General features: G+C 58.4%; 1 protein-coding gene across 17 annotated transcripts in view; it reads left to right on the top strand.

The window, feature by feature from the left end:
- PTPRF (protein tyrosine phosphatase receptor type F) overlaps positions 1-16457 on the top strand; it is an 88480-nt gene that overhangs the window by 48304 nt on the left and 23719 nt on the right. For 12 of the 17 annotated variants that reach the window (XM_058717720.1, XM_058717719.1, XM_058717736.1 and 9 more), the window contains 6 exons: positions 7919-8188; positions 9712-10293; positions 10505-10641; positions 11135-11279; positions 14736-15041; positions 15698-15891. In XM_058717720.1, the coding sequence (XP_058573703.1) occupies positions 7919-8188; positions 9712-10293; positions 10505-10641; positions 11135-11279; positions 14736-15041; positions 15698-15891 (1634 nt within the window). The remainder of the gene's footprint in view (positions 1-7918; positions 8189-9711; positions 10294-10504; positions 10642-11134; positions 11280-14735; positions 15042-15697; positions 15892-16457) is intronic. The other 5 variants (XM_058717734.1, XM_058717733.1, XM_058717728.1 and 2 more) reach the window with 1 other exon arrangement.

Raw genomic sequence — 16457 nt, 5'->3', positions numbered from 1 at the left:
TCTTCCAAAAGATCATCGGGTCCAGAGTGGCTGCATCAGGGAGAGGAGAGGCCCGGCAGAGCCACTGAGAAACCCTTGCTGCCTGGGTATGGGCTGGTCCTATGGGCACATTTCCTGGAGCAGATCTGCAGGAGGTCCTACTGAAGCAGGAAAAGGCCCAGACATAGGTGATGGACCCTGCATTGTTATCTTGACTGGGTGGTAGTCCCTGAAGTCACCGTCACACTGGCCTCAGTCCTGAGGCGAGGCGGTGGGTCTCTTTGGAGATGAGGAGAGCTCAGCCACCATAGCTGCCAGCCGGGCACTAACCAGGGAACTCTTACCTCCAGCCACACAAGGTCCTCAGGCAGGACCCTGCCATGGTCCATCCCCCCTTCCCACCAAGTCTTCCTAAATCACCTTTCTGACCAATACCCACAAAGTCTTTGGGGCAGGGAGTGTGGGAGTTTCTTTAGTTCAGCCCCACTTGCCAGGGACCCTAACGCAGGCCGTCCGGCCTGGCTCTGTCTTTTCCTCCCTCACACACATGTTCCTGTGGGCCCTGATATGTAAGGTTCAGCCCTAAGTTTCTGTCCCCAAGACCTGACTTATACCCAGGCCCCACCTGAACCTGTATCTGCCCTGTTTGGTCAACAGCAATTTGCCCTGTAGCCCCAGGACTTGTAATGAGACTTGTAGACACCTGGAAAACCTGCTCCTAGGACTTTTGCTTCCCATGTCCCCACTGCTCCTCATCTCTGTCCTGGCAAAACCCCTGCTTTCCACCCCCAGCAGTGCAGAGGGCCCATCAGCCCCAGCTCCTCTGAGACTGCCTCTCCTGTGCTGGCCACCAGCTCTATCCTGAACCCTGCTTGTGAGTGCGCCGCCCATGGAGAAATCCCCCAGTGCCTGCCTGCTGCCAGCAGAGCGGCTGTGAGGTCTCCTTCTAGCGCAGGCACCTGGGGCCCCTCCAGGCCAGTGGGCTCCAGCTGTCGGGAGCCTCGGCATCCGGGTTGGTGTGGACTCTAGCCCAGGTTTCTCAACCTCAGCATAGTCGATACTTGCAGCTGCATGACTCAGTTATGTGGGGCTATCCTGGACATTGTATGATGTCTAGCAGCACCTCTGGCCCCCTAGATGCCAGCAGTACCCCCTAGCCATGACAATCCACAGCCTCTCCAGACCTTGCCCAGTGTTGCCTGGGGGGACCCTACCTGCTGGGAACCACTACAGTAGATAGACGGCCTCCCTGCCAGCATTCATCTCCCTCCATCTCTCTTCTCCCGCTGTGTCCACTGGGCTCGAGGCCACATCTCCTCCTTGGATTTGTTTTCGGTGCCTCACATCTCCTCTGTCCTCCAGACTCTCAGGGCTCCGCTCTCTGTCTGAGCCCCTGCAGCCGCTGCATTTAATGGGACAGCATGTGTGAAGCTCCCGGCACAGTGGCAGGCACATGGGAAGTGCTTGGTGGCCAGTGACCCCTGCTGCTGTCGAGATAGCTGTTGGGGATGCGTCATCCAGTTACACGTGCCTTTGCTCACGGTGGCCCACAGCTCCACCCACAGTCCAGCGGGCCCAGGCAGGCTGGGTGGACCAGCCTTTCTGTGTCACCATACGTCTTTGTCTCCGAGTGACTCACACTCTCCTTCCATCCACAGCGTTTCTCTCCTCCAGCTCTCAGGACACAGAGCTGCCAGGGGCCAGGGTGTGGCCACGCCCAACCTTCCCCCTTCTCTTCAGGGAGCTGGCCGCTGGCCACAGCTGAGTCTCAACGGGGCAGTGTCTCTACAGCCTTTCTCCCCATAGGTGTCCATACCAGCTCCCCAAGCTGGTGCTGTGCAGTGTGGGGCTTCCTGAAGGTGGTGGGAATCTAGCAGCCCGTGTGCCTTGGTGCGTTTGTGGGCTGGGTGGGCCCCGACCCCAGAGCCCAGCTCACTGGGTCTGTCGAGCCGTGGGGTGTGTGTGAGGCATGGGGACCCGCCTGTGCTCCCCTTTCACCCCGCCCTGTTCCACCCTTGGCGCCCCAGCGCCTGCCAGTGGGACCCAGCCCTGTCCACCATGTCCTCCATGAGTCCTGAGTCTTTCGTGAGCGGCGTGGTCCGCGTGCACCTGCGTGCACGTGCGTGTGCGTGGGGCACAAGAGTCTTGTCTTGTTTCCGTGCTGTGTGGGCAGTTGAAGGTTGGCCTGTTTTTACTCTCTCTGTGTTTCTCCTTGTCTTTTTTTTATTCCCTCCTCATCCTCATCGCACTCTGCCATCAACCCAAACTCTCATCTCTCAGATCAGCGAGAAGGTTGGTCCTTTTCACTTCTTATCCATCTGCAGTTCGCCCGTCGATGGGATGCTCCCGTCAGTACGGCCCAGAGGGCTCGGTCAGCTCCCTCAGGCTCGCTCCAGCCAGGCCTGCCCGCCAGTCGGGCTCCGCTCTCTGCTGTTTGGGCCGGCAGGCCGGCAGGACCAGGGGTGGGCGGGCTGGCCCCCTGCCCTGCATGTTTGTGCCGCTTGGGTCCCTGATGTGCCACGTGCTGCATGTCCCCTTAGCTGGGCTCCCCTGCTGGGGCGGTCAGGCAGGCATGGTGCATGACACGAAACTGTGCCCCCCTTTGTGCCTGGGCCAGGCCAGCTCTCTGTTCCAGGTGGGGCTCAGGAGTGGTTGGGGGAGCTGAGAGCAGTAGAGCCTTACGTGTGCCTGTGGGGCCTTTCTCCACAACCGTTATCACCTAAACTCCACCTTTGCCCGAGCTCAGCTGCAGCCACTGGAAAGACGAAGGGAAAAGGCTAATGTAGAATGAGCTCACCCCACAAAGTCCTGTGGGTCTGTCCTGACCTTGAGGCCCGATGGGCCTCGTGAAGTTTGGTGTCCATGGCACAGGTGGGTGGCATCATCTTGGGCCGAAGGAAATCTACACTCTTGTCTTTTCCCCCTTTCCAACCAGAGCTGAATGAAGATCTTCCCACCTGCCCCAGCCCCTTTGCCCAGGCCCTCCCAGCCCTCTGGTGTTTCCTCAGGCCTGTGCTGGGCGCTGAGCATTCAGATTCAGGGAGCTCACACCTGACTGAACAGTTGACTGCAACTTGGTAAGGCACACGTGGGAGCCAGAAGAGGCCCCGGCCCAGCCACAGGTTGGGAAGGGCTCCGCAGAGACCTTGCTCCAGCCCATTCCAGAACATTCTCACATGGGGCTCTGTTCTCAGCCCCACCCTCAGGGCCAGACCTCTACTGCTAGCCTTGGGGCCAGCAGCAGAGGCTGGCACTCATTCCTGTGTCACATGATCTCAGTGGTCAGAGGAGACTCACCTGTCCACTGGGCTTTAGGCTGAGCCCCAGGGAGCAGACTCAGGCCATCTGGTCCCCTTTCCTCCGTGAGGGAGAAGAGAGTTAGTCGGGAGGAGGGCTGAGGCCCCAACTCAGATATCAGCCCTGAGCATCCGTCCATATGCGCTCCTGAGCTCTGGGGCATTTCGGTTACACCATTTCGCTGACCAGGCGGATCTGCCGGGGCGTCCAGAAAGCAGTCATCAGCAGACAGCCCAGCCTGCCTGCAGCCGCCTCCCCCTACACCCATTCCCCCACCATCCTGGTCCCACATCCCTTTTCTGTCTCCCCCTCTGTGGTCCCACCAAAAATAAGCACGTATACAAATATTTAACGGGAAAGCAGAAATGAGTTTCTAAATATTCCAGGGGGATTTGCCGGGCTGGTAATTTGTTTGGCGCTGATAATTACATCTTACATTTTTCCAGCTTTACTTAAAACTGTGTGCCGAGTGCGCCGGCATTTAATTACTGCTCTGCGGCAGCCACAAGGTTATTTATTAAAGAGTTATTTTATCTTGATACAGTGGATCCTGCCCCTCATCCCCTCCTTAATGTTGTGTTATTTTCATCAGAGAAATTTCTGTGAGTGAATGCAGATTGCGGGGCTGCCTCCCCCTGCGATTAGGCTGTCACTCCACTGAATGCTGATGCCTCCGGGCGCCACACCGCCCTATTATAGGGGGTTGTCAGCGCAAATAATTAGACTTAAAAGTTACAGCTGAAATATAATCCAGACATGGCAGAGCCCTGTTTTGGAAATTGTCTATAAAATGTCAGCAGTAAAGATGCACGGGGAACAGTAATAGACCGGCATTGTTGGAGCCCAAGATTAGACCTAAGTGCATTTTTCCTGGCTCTGGCTTTTTTCTTCCCTGCTGTTGCTCTGTCAATAGACTGAGTCCAGGGCAAGTTCTGCCCCTTTTGGAGGCCTTGTGTCTGGGACGGTGGGAGGAGTGACCATGGGGCTGCTGCAGGGAGGCGCCGGCCACTCCTGGCTGTTAGGGCGGGGGTGGCTGTCCAGGCAGGTCCAGGGTGCAGGGCCCCACTGGCACTCGGGATCCCAGGAGGCCACCTCTTACCTCTCTTGCCCCCACCCTCCCTCTGCAGACATACCCTAACCTCCCTCACACTGCAGTGAAGATGAGCCTGAGCTTTGGGAAGTCTCGCTCCAGAGCTCCTTGTGTGTGCCCGAAGCCCGGTGCTCCGGCAAAGTCAAGGGTGCATCCCTAGCAGCCTCTGGGCTTGAGACCCTTGTCCGGGTGCTAGGGATGATCCTAAGGGTCACATCTGACCTCATCCTTAGTCCCCGCAATGTTCTGTCTTCCACCTGCAGGTAGGGGGGGAAAAATACAAGGGAAAACAAAACTATTCTCAACGTTTATTCTGAAGGGCCTCCACTTCCTGACAGTGGAACAGAAGACCTTGTCCTCCCAGGACTATTTGGAGTACAGTCCTGTACTTTCTACACTGCTTTCTATACTGCTTAGGTCGGGACTCAAGGTTTATTGGCCAAGGACCTACGTCCTTTCCCTGGGGCTCTTTGTTTTTATGTCCCGGGACTAATCAGGCCCCAAGATTCCACCACTGACCAGGGTCAAGCTTGCAGCCATGGTGTCCCCTGGCACAGGCTTTCCAAGTCCCATCCTTCTTTTGTATGTTTGTTTGTTTGTTCTTGAGAGAGACAGAGTGTGAGGGGGAACGGGGCAGAGAGAGAGAGAGAGAGAGAGAGACATGGAATCCAAAGCAGGCTCCAGGCTCTGAGCTGTCAGCACAGAGCCTGACACGGGGCTCAAATTCACAAGCCGTGAGATCATGTCCTGAGCTGAAGTCGGACACCCAAACGACTGAGCCATCCAGGTGCCCCATCCAAATCCCATCCTTCTGCCAACTGGAGAATATCTTCTGCCAGCCCTGGCTGTCCAGAAGCTTCTCCCTAGAGCCTCCCAGTTATCTTTTTTAAGACTTATCAGCCAGGGCTCAAAAGGGTGTGAGTTTTTCATCACACAGACGATCTCCTGGTAATACGTAAATTCGGGCATGGCACTTAGAAGGATCAGTCTTAAGTCGGTTCTCTTGTCTGTAATTGGGAGGTGATAGCATCTCTAGCAAGGAAGCCTTCAGCACGTAATAGATATTCAAGAGTGGTTTCCCTTCCCCGAGCTTCTTTCGGTGCCCATGAATGAGGAGGACATGGGCTGAGAATAAAGACCTGATCAGTTAAGACTGTTCCCCTGTGCCTGTCCGCCCAAGCCAGGACTGTGCTGGACCCCTTCCTTCGTCGGCAAGCCTGGGCCTGGTCTGCAAATAGACCTGCCTGCCCGTACCTCTCCTCCCACTGCCAGCCCCCCAGGCCCAACCCCGGAGCTCAGGGAGGGCCCGCAGCACCAGGCTGGGCAGTGCTTCTCTCTGTGCATCCCAGTCTCACTCTGGTATCATTCGAGGGAGTGAGTGCTCAAAGGGTGCTCTTGTGGGTCCCTCCTGCCAGCTGTGCCCAGGATCCAACTATTCTCTGCCATGCAGAACTCTCTACCTGTGACATGTTGTCATTGTTCCATGTGGACTCCCAGCTTTGGGACAAGTGACAGAAACCTACTTAATTGGCTTAAGCAAAACAAGGAGATTCTTGTCTTAACCAAACTCAAATATGTAGAGGTAGATTTGGTGTCAGGCAGGGCTGGATCCAGATATTTAAACAGTTTGGTCAGGCTCTGGTGTGTCTCTTAGCTCTGTTCTCCTCAATTGACTTCTTTGTTCTCAAGTGTGTTCTTCCAAGTGTTACAAAAGGTGGTCCCCAGTCCCTCTAAGAGTAGCCATGGCAGTACAGAAAGAAACCTGTTCTAATAGTTTTTGCAGAAGTCCAAAGGCTATATATCTCGCTAACCCGATCTGGGTCACATGCCCCATGTAGCAAGAATGGGAGGAGAGGCAGTTCCCCTAAAGAAGATGAGGAGGCCAATTCTAGAAGGCAGAACACTAGATGTCCATGAGACACATTGAGATCCCAAGTGAGCCTGGGGACACAGAGGGAAGTAGACTCAGCCCATGATGCCAGTCACACGTGGCTTTCTTGGGGGTTCTGTCTAGAGGTCTCGGAGTGAGGTGGTGTGGACAGAGTTGGGGCAGGAGCTGAGTGACGTGGGGTCTGGTCATGTGGCCTGAGGAACCATGCAGGTGTTTTAACAGAGAAGTAATGTGAGCAGAACTGTGCTGTTTGTGGAGGGGCCTGGAGGAAGCCGCCGTGGCCGAGACTTTGGTGGGGGCAGTGGCCTCTGGGTCTGGAAAGAAATTTAGTGGGTTTGAAAGATACTTTAGCCATGCACCAACAGGACCTGGTGATTTGTTGGGTGTCTAGTCTCTGGGCTGCAGCTTGACCCCTGTGCAGTGAGGTCAGAGATGGGACCAGGTGGTTTCTGCAGTCCCTTCCAGCTCTGATTCTGTGGTTTAGGCTGTCTGAGCAGCAGAGTCTGGAACCTATGGTGGAGGTGCTCCTGATGTGACAGCATGGGTCCTTTGCATGCCCTGGCTCCCCAGCAAGGGTCCTCGGAGACCCGCACGCACTCTCGGTGCCACCTTTTGGTTCCTTAGCCTCGCTGCCTGCCTTCTCCAGCACTGTCTGTAGGGGTGCCCCTGCCCACCAGCTGCATGACCCGTCAGCATGCCACGCATGCCTGCCCATGGCTAGGTCTTGCCTGCCTTCCCTCCTTCTGCATGTTCCAAATGTCTGTGCCCAGCTTCCAACTTTCAGGGGGGGGGGGGTTCCAGGCTACAACTTGGCCTGAGAAGCTCAGAACAGCTTCTGGCCTGGAAAGCCCAAGACCAGAGGTCGTGGCCAGGCACAGCTACCCTCCCTCTTGAGACCCTTGTTCATTGGCGCAGAAAGCCGTCTGTTCGGCGCCCTCATCGTGTTGCTGCCATCGTCATGCCCATCCTGCCCGCGGACCACGTCCCTGGCCTGCCCTGACCCCTTGCCCAGCCCCTTCTGAGGGGCAGCTCTTCCCCTTGGGTTCCCAGGCTGTGTCTTGAGCCTGGTTGAGGTCCTGGCAAGTGGTCATGCCCCTTGCCCTCATCTCTCACCTCGGGTCACAGCCTGGAGGTGGAGGCGGTGACTCCAGAGAAGGTGGCCATGTCACTCCTGGGCAGACCCTCTGCCCTGCCCCAGCCATGCTCTGAGGTCCTCCACCCTCAGGTGCCTGGATTTCTCTCACTGGTGCCCCAGTTAGCCCCTCTGGAGAGGGTCAAGACCAGGTGGGGGCAGGCACTGGAAGGCAACCTGGGATGTGGCCCTGACTAGGCCCTCAGTGTAGACCTGAGGCCCGAACCTTGCACTGAGTCCCTGTGTGACCCTGGGCAGAAAGGACTTTTCTGGGCCTCAGTCTCCTAGGCTATAAGGTGGGAGCTTGGTTGCGGAATCTCTTATGTTCCGGTCTGAGTGTGGGGGTTACTTCTAGCCCAAAAGTGGGGTGGTGGGAGGTGGTAAGCTGGGGCCCAGGGACTCTACCCCACCTGTCTCTGAGGTGGGTTTGACTCTGGCAAGCGGGGCTTCCTGGATGAGGGGCCCCTGCCCTTCCATCCTCCGGAGTGTCCTGCCCGGCCCGTGAGTACCTCTCTCCCTCCTCCCACAGTGCGCCGTGTGGCTCCTCGTTTCTCCATCCCTCCCAGCAGCCAAGAGGTGATGCCAGGTGGCAGCGTGAACCTGACTTGCGTTGCGGTGGGCGCACCTATGCCCTACGTGAAGTGGATGATGGGGGCTGAGGAGCTCACCAAGGAGGATGAGATGCCTGTTGGCCGCAACGTGCTGGAGCTCAGCAATGTCGTGCGCTCCGCCAACTACACCTGTGTGGCCATCTCCTCCCTGGGCATGATCGAAGCCACAGCCCAGGTCACAGTGAAAGGTGAGTGCCACATGCATGCCTGCCGTGGCCTGCGGCCCGCCCTGTCGCACAGGGTGACAGGAGGTCCCAGCACCCGTAGCTGGTGAGGATGGCTGTTGTGGGGATGGATGAGGTCTAGGGGTCATCGCCCTCTCCTGGGGTCTCCTGGCCCTCACTGGTGGAGAGAGGAGTTTCTGTCATTCATAGTGTTAGTAATAGCAAACAGATACTGAGTTCCCGTGGGCAGATACCGCACTGGTAAGCACAGAGTACTTTGTTTCATTTGTATTATGCTGGGAGGTAGGCCCTCTTCCTGTTTTACAAATGAGGGAGCTGAGATGCAGGGTCATGTGGGAGGAAATGACAAAGCAGAGACTTGAACCCTTGGGGGTCTGATGCTATAGTCTGATGCTACAGTATGACCCCCTAGCCACTACATGGCACCAGACCCTCAGGTTTACCAACCCCCTGGCAGGAAGGATATGGTGAAATAGTGGCCAAGGGGGCGTGGGCTCTCCACCAGCTCCCTGGGATAGGCATGCATACGCACACTCCTCCAGGCTCCCTGCCTCCATTCCTCCCTCAGAGCCGTCCTCCATTCGGCAACTGAAGTGATCTTTTGAAGATGTGAAGCAGGTTCTCACCACTCTCTTTTAAGAAAACAGCCTTCCAGTGGCTTCCCGTTGCTTTTAGGGTAAACACCGGGATCCTCACTCCCCTCACCCAGCTCTGCTGGCACTACTCAGTTCTGCCGGGCGCTCACCCAGCCCTCACTATGCTGGTTCTCCCCCAGTCCAGGTCTCAGCCTTGTGAGGCCCTCGTGGATGTCCCCAGTTCAGCACCCTGCTGTCTGCTGTCCTTGTGTGCACCGGAATCATGAGTATGGACGCAGTGCTTCCCACTCACCCTAGAGTGTAAACTCCATAAGGGCAGGGGTGCGGCTGTGTGACCTGTGTCCTCAGCCCCAGCGCAGTGCCCAGCACTTAGTAGGCTTTTGATAATTATTTGTTAAATGGTCAGCTGTGGATCTGGGGCTTTTCTACCTTCAGTTTGAGCCAAGCCACAGGTGTGTGGGGCCCAAAGCCCCAACACTTCCTAAAATCCAGACCTTTCCCTTAGGCGTGTCTCTCCCCAACACCAGCCCCAGTCACGCGTAGGTGCCCACAGGGAGCGCAGCCAAGCCCCAGAGGCAGACCTCAGCGTCCCAGCCTGTGTGCATGGGACCTGGTCAGGCCATGCCACCTCTGTGTCTTAGGTTGTTAGGTGAGGATCCAGTGAGTTCTTGAAGTAACGAGAACAGTGAGTTCTCGAAGTAACGAAGTAGTGTCTCGAAGACACTAGATGACCAAAGGCCCCTGGAGGCCCTGACAGGTGTGGTCACCATCCCCTGCTAGGTGCCCTTAGAAGTCACCTTGAACTTTTCAAGCTGTTCTTCAAGGTGGGTTCTGGGGGTCAACCACATTCTGGTTGGATAACATCAAAGGCAGGCTTGGCTCCTGGAGTCATGACCTCAGGCCATCCTGAGCCTCTCACTTTCTTCCCAGCTCTGCCAAAGCCTCCAATTGACCTTGTGGTGACAGAGACAACTGCCACCAGTGTCACCCTCACCTGGGACTCTGGGAACTCAGAGCCCGTGTCCTACTACGGCATCCAGTACCGTGCAGCAGGTGCGGAGGGCCCCTTCCAGGAGGTGGATGGCGTGGCCACCACCCGCTACAGCATTGGTGGCCTCAGCCCTTTCTCAGAATATGCCTTCCGCGTGCTGGCGGTGAACAGCATCGGACGAGGACCACCCAGCGAGGCAGTGCGGGCACGCACAGGGGAGCAGGCGCCCTCCAGTCCCCCGCGCCGTGTGCAGGCACGCATGCTGAGCGCCAGCACCATGCTGGTGCAGTGGGAGCCGCCCGAGGAGCCCAATGGCCTGGTGCGAGGGTACCGCGTCTACTACACTCCCGATTCCCGCCGCCCCCTGAGCGCCTGGCACAAGCACAACACAGACGCCGGGCTCCTCACCACCGTGGGCAGCCTGCTGCCTGGCATCACCTACAGCCTGCGCGTGCTGGCCTTCACTGCCGTGGGTGACGGCCCACCCAGCCCCACCATCCAGGTCAAGACGCAGCAGGGAGGTAAGTGCGGGCAGCGTGCTGGCTGGGTGGCCACAGCAGAGCTGGGGTGGGCAAGGCTGTGGCGAGGCCTCTTCCGTCAGGCCATGGGCTTGGGGGCCTATATTCCACACACGCGTGGTCACTTGGGATGCAGGACACGGGTGCGAGGGTGTCTTCCCCCGCCCTTGAGGGGATCGGTGAGGTTCACGGCGCCTGGCATGGGGCGTTGCAGTGCCTGCCCAGCCGGCGGACTTCCAGGCAGAGGCAGAGTCGGACACCAGGATCCAGCTCTCGTGGCTGCTGCCCCCGCAGGAACGGATCATCAAGTATGAGCTGGTGTACTGGGCCGCGGAGGATGAAGGCCAGCAGGTGAGTGCCCAGCGGGGACAGGAGAAAGGAGGGGGGCTCCTCCTGATCCCTTAGAGTCTGTGGTGGGCTCACCCAGGCAGGCTTTCTGGATTTTGTGCTTGTACGGACACAGCCCCCAGGGTTCTCCTTGGGGCTCTGGGGCTCACATGGCTGATAAGGTTCCATAGTCTTTGTTGCCCCTTTGCTGGGGGCAGAGTCTGTCCTTGGGTCTGTCCGTGGGTTTCTTGGGTTCTGTGGCTTACACGGCACTGGCGGAGCCCTAAAGTTCCCCACTGGAGCCACGTGTCCCAGGTGTTCGTGGCCACGTAGTCTGTGCGGTGCCCGTGGCATGGGCTGGGCCGAGTCCCTTATATGGTCCAGGTGGCCATGTGACATGGAGCCAGCCCTGGAGCCACGGTGGGTCCGCAGGGGTCAGCTGCAGCCCGTGTTGGGGAACAGCCTCTGAGTGACCTTTGAGGTCAGAGCGGTCAGTGAGTGCTCCCTGCTCTTCCAGCACAAGGTGACCTTCGACCCCACCTCCTCCTACACTCTAGAGGACCTGAAGCCTGACACACTGTACCACTTCCAGCTGGCCGCCCGTTCCGAGATGGGGGTGGGCGTCTTCACCCCCACCATTGAGGCCCGCACAGCGCAGTCCAGTAAGTGTCTTCTGAGGCTACTGCCTGCTGTAGCTGGGAGGGACACAGACATACACACCCTTCTCCCTTGACCAGGGGGGTGGTCAGGTCTGCCAGGCCCTGGACTGGACCCTTGTCTGGGCTCCAGGTCTGGACCCCGAGAGAGGGACAGGTAAGTTCCCACTGGTCTGCGTCCGGGCGGTTGCTGCCCGCGCTGCTCCCCACACCCCACCCGCTCCCGCCCCTCCCTCTCCCAGGCCACCCCCCCCCCCCACGACCACCCAGGTAAGTTCTGTGTCTGTGACTCATCCTCTTCCCCCCCACCCCCCCTACCCCTGGCCTGTCTGCGCTGGCCACACTGGCTGACTAGGCCATTCCCACTGGTGGGACGGCCACGCTTGCCCAGTCTCAGACACGCCCCCGCTTTGGCAGCTGTCCTCCCTTTCCATGTCCCCACATCTCATCTCCCCCATCACCTACATTCCCTGCCCCGTGCCCCCCACCATGAGAAAGATGTGTGAGCTGTGTCATCACACCGGGCCAACCTCATGTAGGGACACATCTGTGAGCATGAGACTTTGTGACTGAGAGTGTCCACGTGCCTGCCTTAAGACCACGTGACCTTCCACGTGTGGGTCTGTCTGTGAGGCCATTTGTACTATACTTTGTGGCTTTGTGTGTTACCGTGTTCCTGCCTGCGTGTGACCCCGTCTGACCGCCTGACTGTACAGCACCTGCATGTGTGTCCAACGAGTGTCTGGCGTGCCCTGTGATGGAGTGGCCATGAGGGTCTGTGTGATAATGGGGGCCACAGATGTATGGCTGGAGAGGATCATGGCATTGAGGCAGCACAGGTGCTCACCCTAGACATGGCAGCGTCTGTGAGGCGGTCCATGTGACACGGGGCTGTGTGTGAATGTGCCAGTGATGTCGGGCAGCTATGTGGGACCTGGTGTTCATGGATCCATCCTGCGAGCACCTGCTGTGCTCCTGCTGCACCCATGCACGGTGCGGGGCTGGCAGTGACCCTGACGTGGCCTCCACCTGGGGGGATCCTGGTCTAGTGGGGCAGATAGATGTTAAACCTGCAGTTACCCAAATGAGCTCTTAATTATGTTTGTGTTAAGTGCTGAGGAAGAGACAGATGATGGGATGGGAGCTTCATCTGGTCTGAAGGGCCAAAGGGGCTTCCTTGGGTGACACAGGCCTTAGGCAGAGGGTCAGCAGGTGCAAAGGCCCTAAAGTGGTGAGTGGTGAGCAGGGGGCCAGTGTGGCTGGAGCAGCCACCAGACCATGGCAGCTGGCTTCAGGTTCAGAGGACAGGTGGGAGGGCTGACTGGCTGCTGTGCAAGAGTGCACAGGACAGCCCGGCAGGATGCCTAAGGCCAGGTAGGGGGCTGTGTGGTAGTCTGTGCAAAAGGTGGCAGCTCAGATAAGGTGGTGGTGGATTGGAGAGCTGCCTGGATGCCAGCTGGCTGGGACTTGGTGATGGATTGGGTTTGGGGTGCTGAGGGAAAGGGAAGTGTCAGGCAGATTCCTTGCTTCTGAGGTATGGACCTGGGAAGAGTGTAGGAAGTGGGACCTAAGCAGGCACTACAGCCCGAGATGCCTTATGCCGTGTCAGTGGTGATGTTGGGCTAGAGGTGGGGGACCCTGAGGAGGATGACCAGAGATGGCAGGAAATTAAGGAGAGGGGAGCATCTTAGAGGTTGGAAGAAGCAGACCAGATGCTTGACCAGAGCCAGAGGAACACTGGAGTGTCCACTGGGTTGAGGACTGTGAGGACTTTAGCTGGAGGGAGGGACCACTGCAGCTGGAAAGGAGGGTTGTGGTCCTCAGTGTGGGTTTTGTCTTTTAAGATAGGATTTTGAGCATATTTAAGCATTACTAGGAATGAGTCTGTTCAGAAAAGTCAAAAATTGGGGAAAGAGAAGGATTTTGGAAGCTCAGGAGGTTGGGGAAGGGGGCAGAGCATGGATGGGAGAGATCTGCCTTGGACAGGAGGGCGTACCTCTCTCCGTGTGGGAAGCAAGGGCGGCTCAGTGAGATTACAATTGTTGGGTGGGTTTGGTAGCAAGAGATGGAGGGAGCTGCTGGTGGGAGGCTTCAGTCTTCTCTGCAAAGTGGGAGACAGTTGTGTGCTGAGAGCTGAAGGTTAGAGCGTGGAGGAGGTTGAAAGCATGCTGTGTACAGCGGTGAATCAAGCCGGGCAGAGGACAGAGGCCACAGGCAGCATGCAGGGCCCGGGTGAGGCCACTGGGGACGTGCTCATAGGATGCCAGCCTTCCAGGGCAGGTGACCTACCTGTCCCAGGGCTGCCTGGAAGAGGGCAGAGGGGTTGGATCCATCCAGGGCTTGGCACAGGCCGGGCAAGAGCATGGGAAGAGAAGTAGGTGAGAGAGTTGAAGGGGAATGTAAGAGCGGTGAGGTGTGGGACCTCCGGGTCTAAGCTCAGTATTGAGGGCGGTAAAGGATGGTAGGTCAATGGGCGGAGGTCCCTGGGGGCGCTGAAGAGCCAGTACAGTGCTGGGGACCTTGAGCAGCTGAGCTGGGGGAGGGGGAAGGTCTGCAAGGGGATGTCGGAGGCCACGGTTTGGGGGATAGGGCCATTCTGAGCCTTGGCAGTATCAAGGGCATGGCCACAGCCGTGCCGGGGAGGAGAAAGCCCTGGAGATGAGGGGCTTGGGGGCTCGGGAGGGGGACTCCCGAAGTCACCCAGGCAAGGGGTGGGAGCAGAACTCTGGACGGTGAGGAAACCATGCTGTGGCACTAGGTTCCTCAGTGGGAACAAGGTCTAGAAACGTCACTGGGAATAAGGGAGGCACAGCCCCGTGTCCTAACTCCAAGGAACTGGTTGAGTGCGAGCACCTCCATAGGGCACACTTTCTCCAAATCAGTCAAGGCCATTGGCCTCTTTCCCATCTGGCCTCCAGTCTCTGTGGTTGCTTGTGGCTCTGGCACCCTGTCCAAGAAGGCACAGGCCACAGCTACCTTGTGCCAGAAGAGCCACTGGGGCTGCTGGTCCTGACAAGAGCTATGGGCACAGCAGCTAGAGTTCTCCATATGTGGTTGTGTGTGTGATGGGGGCAAGGGGTCAGGGAGTCCCGGCCCACGCTCATGTGTATCTGGCAGTTGTGTGTGTTTTGTGAGAGAAAGCATATGTGTGGGAGAGACCTTGTGTGTGTGTGAGGTGCTGTTAAAGCCCCATATGTGCGAAAGACACCATATGTGTATGTGGGACACACGGTGTGTGTGTGTGTGTGTGTGTGTGTGTGTACACAGGCAGAGCCTGTGGTCCAGAGGGAGCCAGGCTGTCTGGCAACAGCGGTGGCAGCCTGCCTAGGAGGGGCCCTGGGTTAGCCATTCTGTACTCAGGGACTAGCCGGCCTGGGTGAGTTTCCCATCCTCTGTGACTCGTCACTGTGTCCGTGACCCCCACCCTCCATCTGCCTGCTTCCTCCCATTTGTCTTCCCCAGCCCCCTCCGCCCCTCCCCAGAAGGTGACCTGTGTGAGCACGGGCTCCACCACGGTCCGGGTAAGTTGGGTCCCGCCGCCAGCCGACAGCCGCAACGGCGTTATCACCCAGTACTCGGTGGCCTACGAGGCAGTGGACGGCGAGGACCGAGGGCGGCATGTGGTGGAGAGCATCAGTCGCGAGCACTCCAGCTGGGACCTGGTGGGCCTGGAGAAGTGGACGGAGTACCGGGTGTGGGTGCGGGCACACACGGACGTGGGCCCCGGCCCGGAGAGCAGCCCGGTGCTAGTGCGCACGGACGAGGACGGTAGGCGCTGGCACCGAGGGGAGGGGCGGGGGAGGGGAGGCACCCCTCCCAGACACCACCCACCGCGCACCCCAGGGCCTCTGCCTCACACAAGCCGGGAAGGACTCCTCTTCCTGGTGGGGGCTTAATAGCCCAGAGTGGGGAAACAGAGCTTGTGGGATAGCCCATGACCAAATCCCAGCCTTTGCAGCGGTCTCCAAGGCAGCTGGAGCCTTAAAAGGCTAAGATGGAAGAAGCAGTCCCACCTAAGATCTGGGAGGTGGAGACTGGGAAGACTGGTCCAAGAGACGCTCAGAGTAGAACCAGCAAGACTCACTCTTGGCCAGATGTTGGCATGATGTGGGTGCCAGGAGGAGATGGGACAGGTTGTGCCCACCTTAGGATGACCAAAGGCCTGGTGCCTCACCACTGTCCTCCCCACCAAGTGAGATAGCTCTGGGCCCAGGGGGTCGGCAGGGCTTCCTTGTGCTAGGTGAAGGGACCCCTCCTGTGTCCTCAGCAGGGACAGACAGTCTACAAAAACTTTGTGAGGGCCTTTACTGGAGCAGTGGGGTGCAAAGGCAAGGCCCTGGAATGTGCTGTGCCCGCCCCCCCCCCCCGCCCCGAGCCAAGGTCCGTACCACCAGGCCTGACTTCCTTCTCTTCCCGGTCCCCAGTGCCCAGTGGGCCACCACGAAAGGTGGAGGTGGAACCGTTGAACTCCACTGCTGTGCGTGTCTCTTGGAAGCTGCCCGTCCCCAGCAAGCAGCATGGCCAGATCCGCGGCTACCAGGTCACCTACGTGCGGCTGGAGAATGGCGAGCCCCGTGGCCCACCCATCATCCAGGACGTCATGCTGGCTGAGGCTCAGGTGTGTCACTGGGAGGCGGTGGGGTGGAAAGGTGGACGAGGCCAGCATGCTCTGCTACCTCTTTGGAGCCCAGGTTTGACCCATCCCCTGCCTGCCCTCAGGACTAAGACACCAAGGTGTCCTGCCGCATTAGGCTTGGGAGGTGCTCAGACCAGAAGGTTAGGGCTGGGTTCCATCTTGGCTATGCCAGCCCAGGCCCTGCCGGCCCCATCTGCCCCGGTGACTATCCCAGCCTGGCAGCCACCTCTATGGCTCAGATACCAGCACTAGCAGTGAGGAGCCCTCTCTGCACAGAGCCCGGCTTCCATTGTCACCCCCTGCCCGGGGTTCAGCCCCCTAAGCCCTCCTTTGTGTTTTGCAGAAAGCACATTCACTGTCAGTTAGGCTGGGATTTGAGATTTGCCTTCCCCCCCTCAACAGTGCTGGGCTGGGCAGCCATTCCTCCCACAGCCAGGGCAGGGAGAGCCCTCCTCCTGTCATCTCCCCCAACTCAGCCTTTGGCCATGGCAGAGTTCTGTGAATGGTCCAGCTGGGTGTGGCTCTACGCCTGGCCCTCAGGAGGATGG

The sequence above is a fragment of the Neofelis nebulosa genome, chromosome 2 (genome assembly GCF_028018385.1).
Source record: "Neofelis nebulosa isolate mNeoNeb1 chromosome 2, mNeoNeb1.pri, whole genome shotgun sequence".
Classification (NCBI taxonomy): Eukaryota; Metazoa; Chordata; class Mammalia; order Carnivora; family Felidae; genus Neofelis; species Neofelis nebulosa.
Note: the sequence above shows the minus strand (reverse complement) of the source record. Positions and strands in the feature narration are given on the sequence as shown.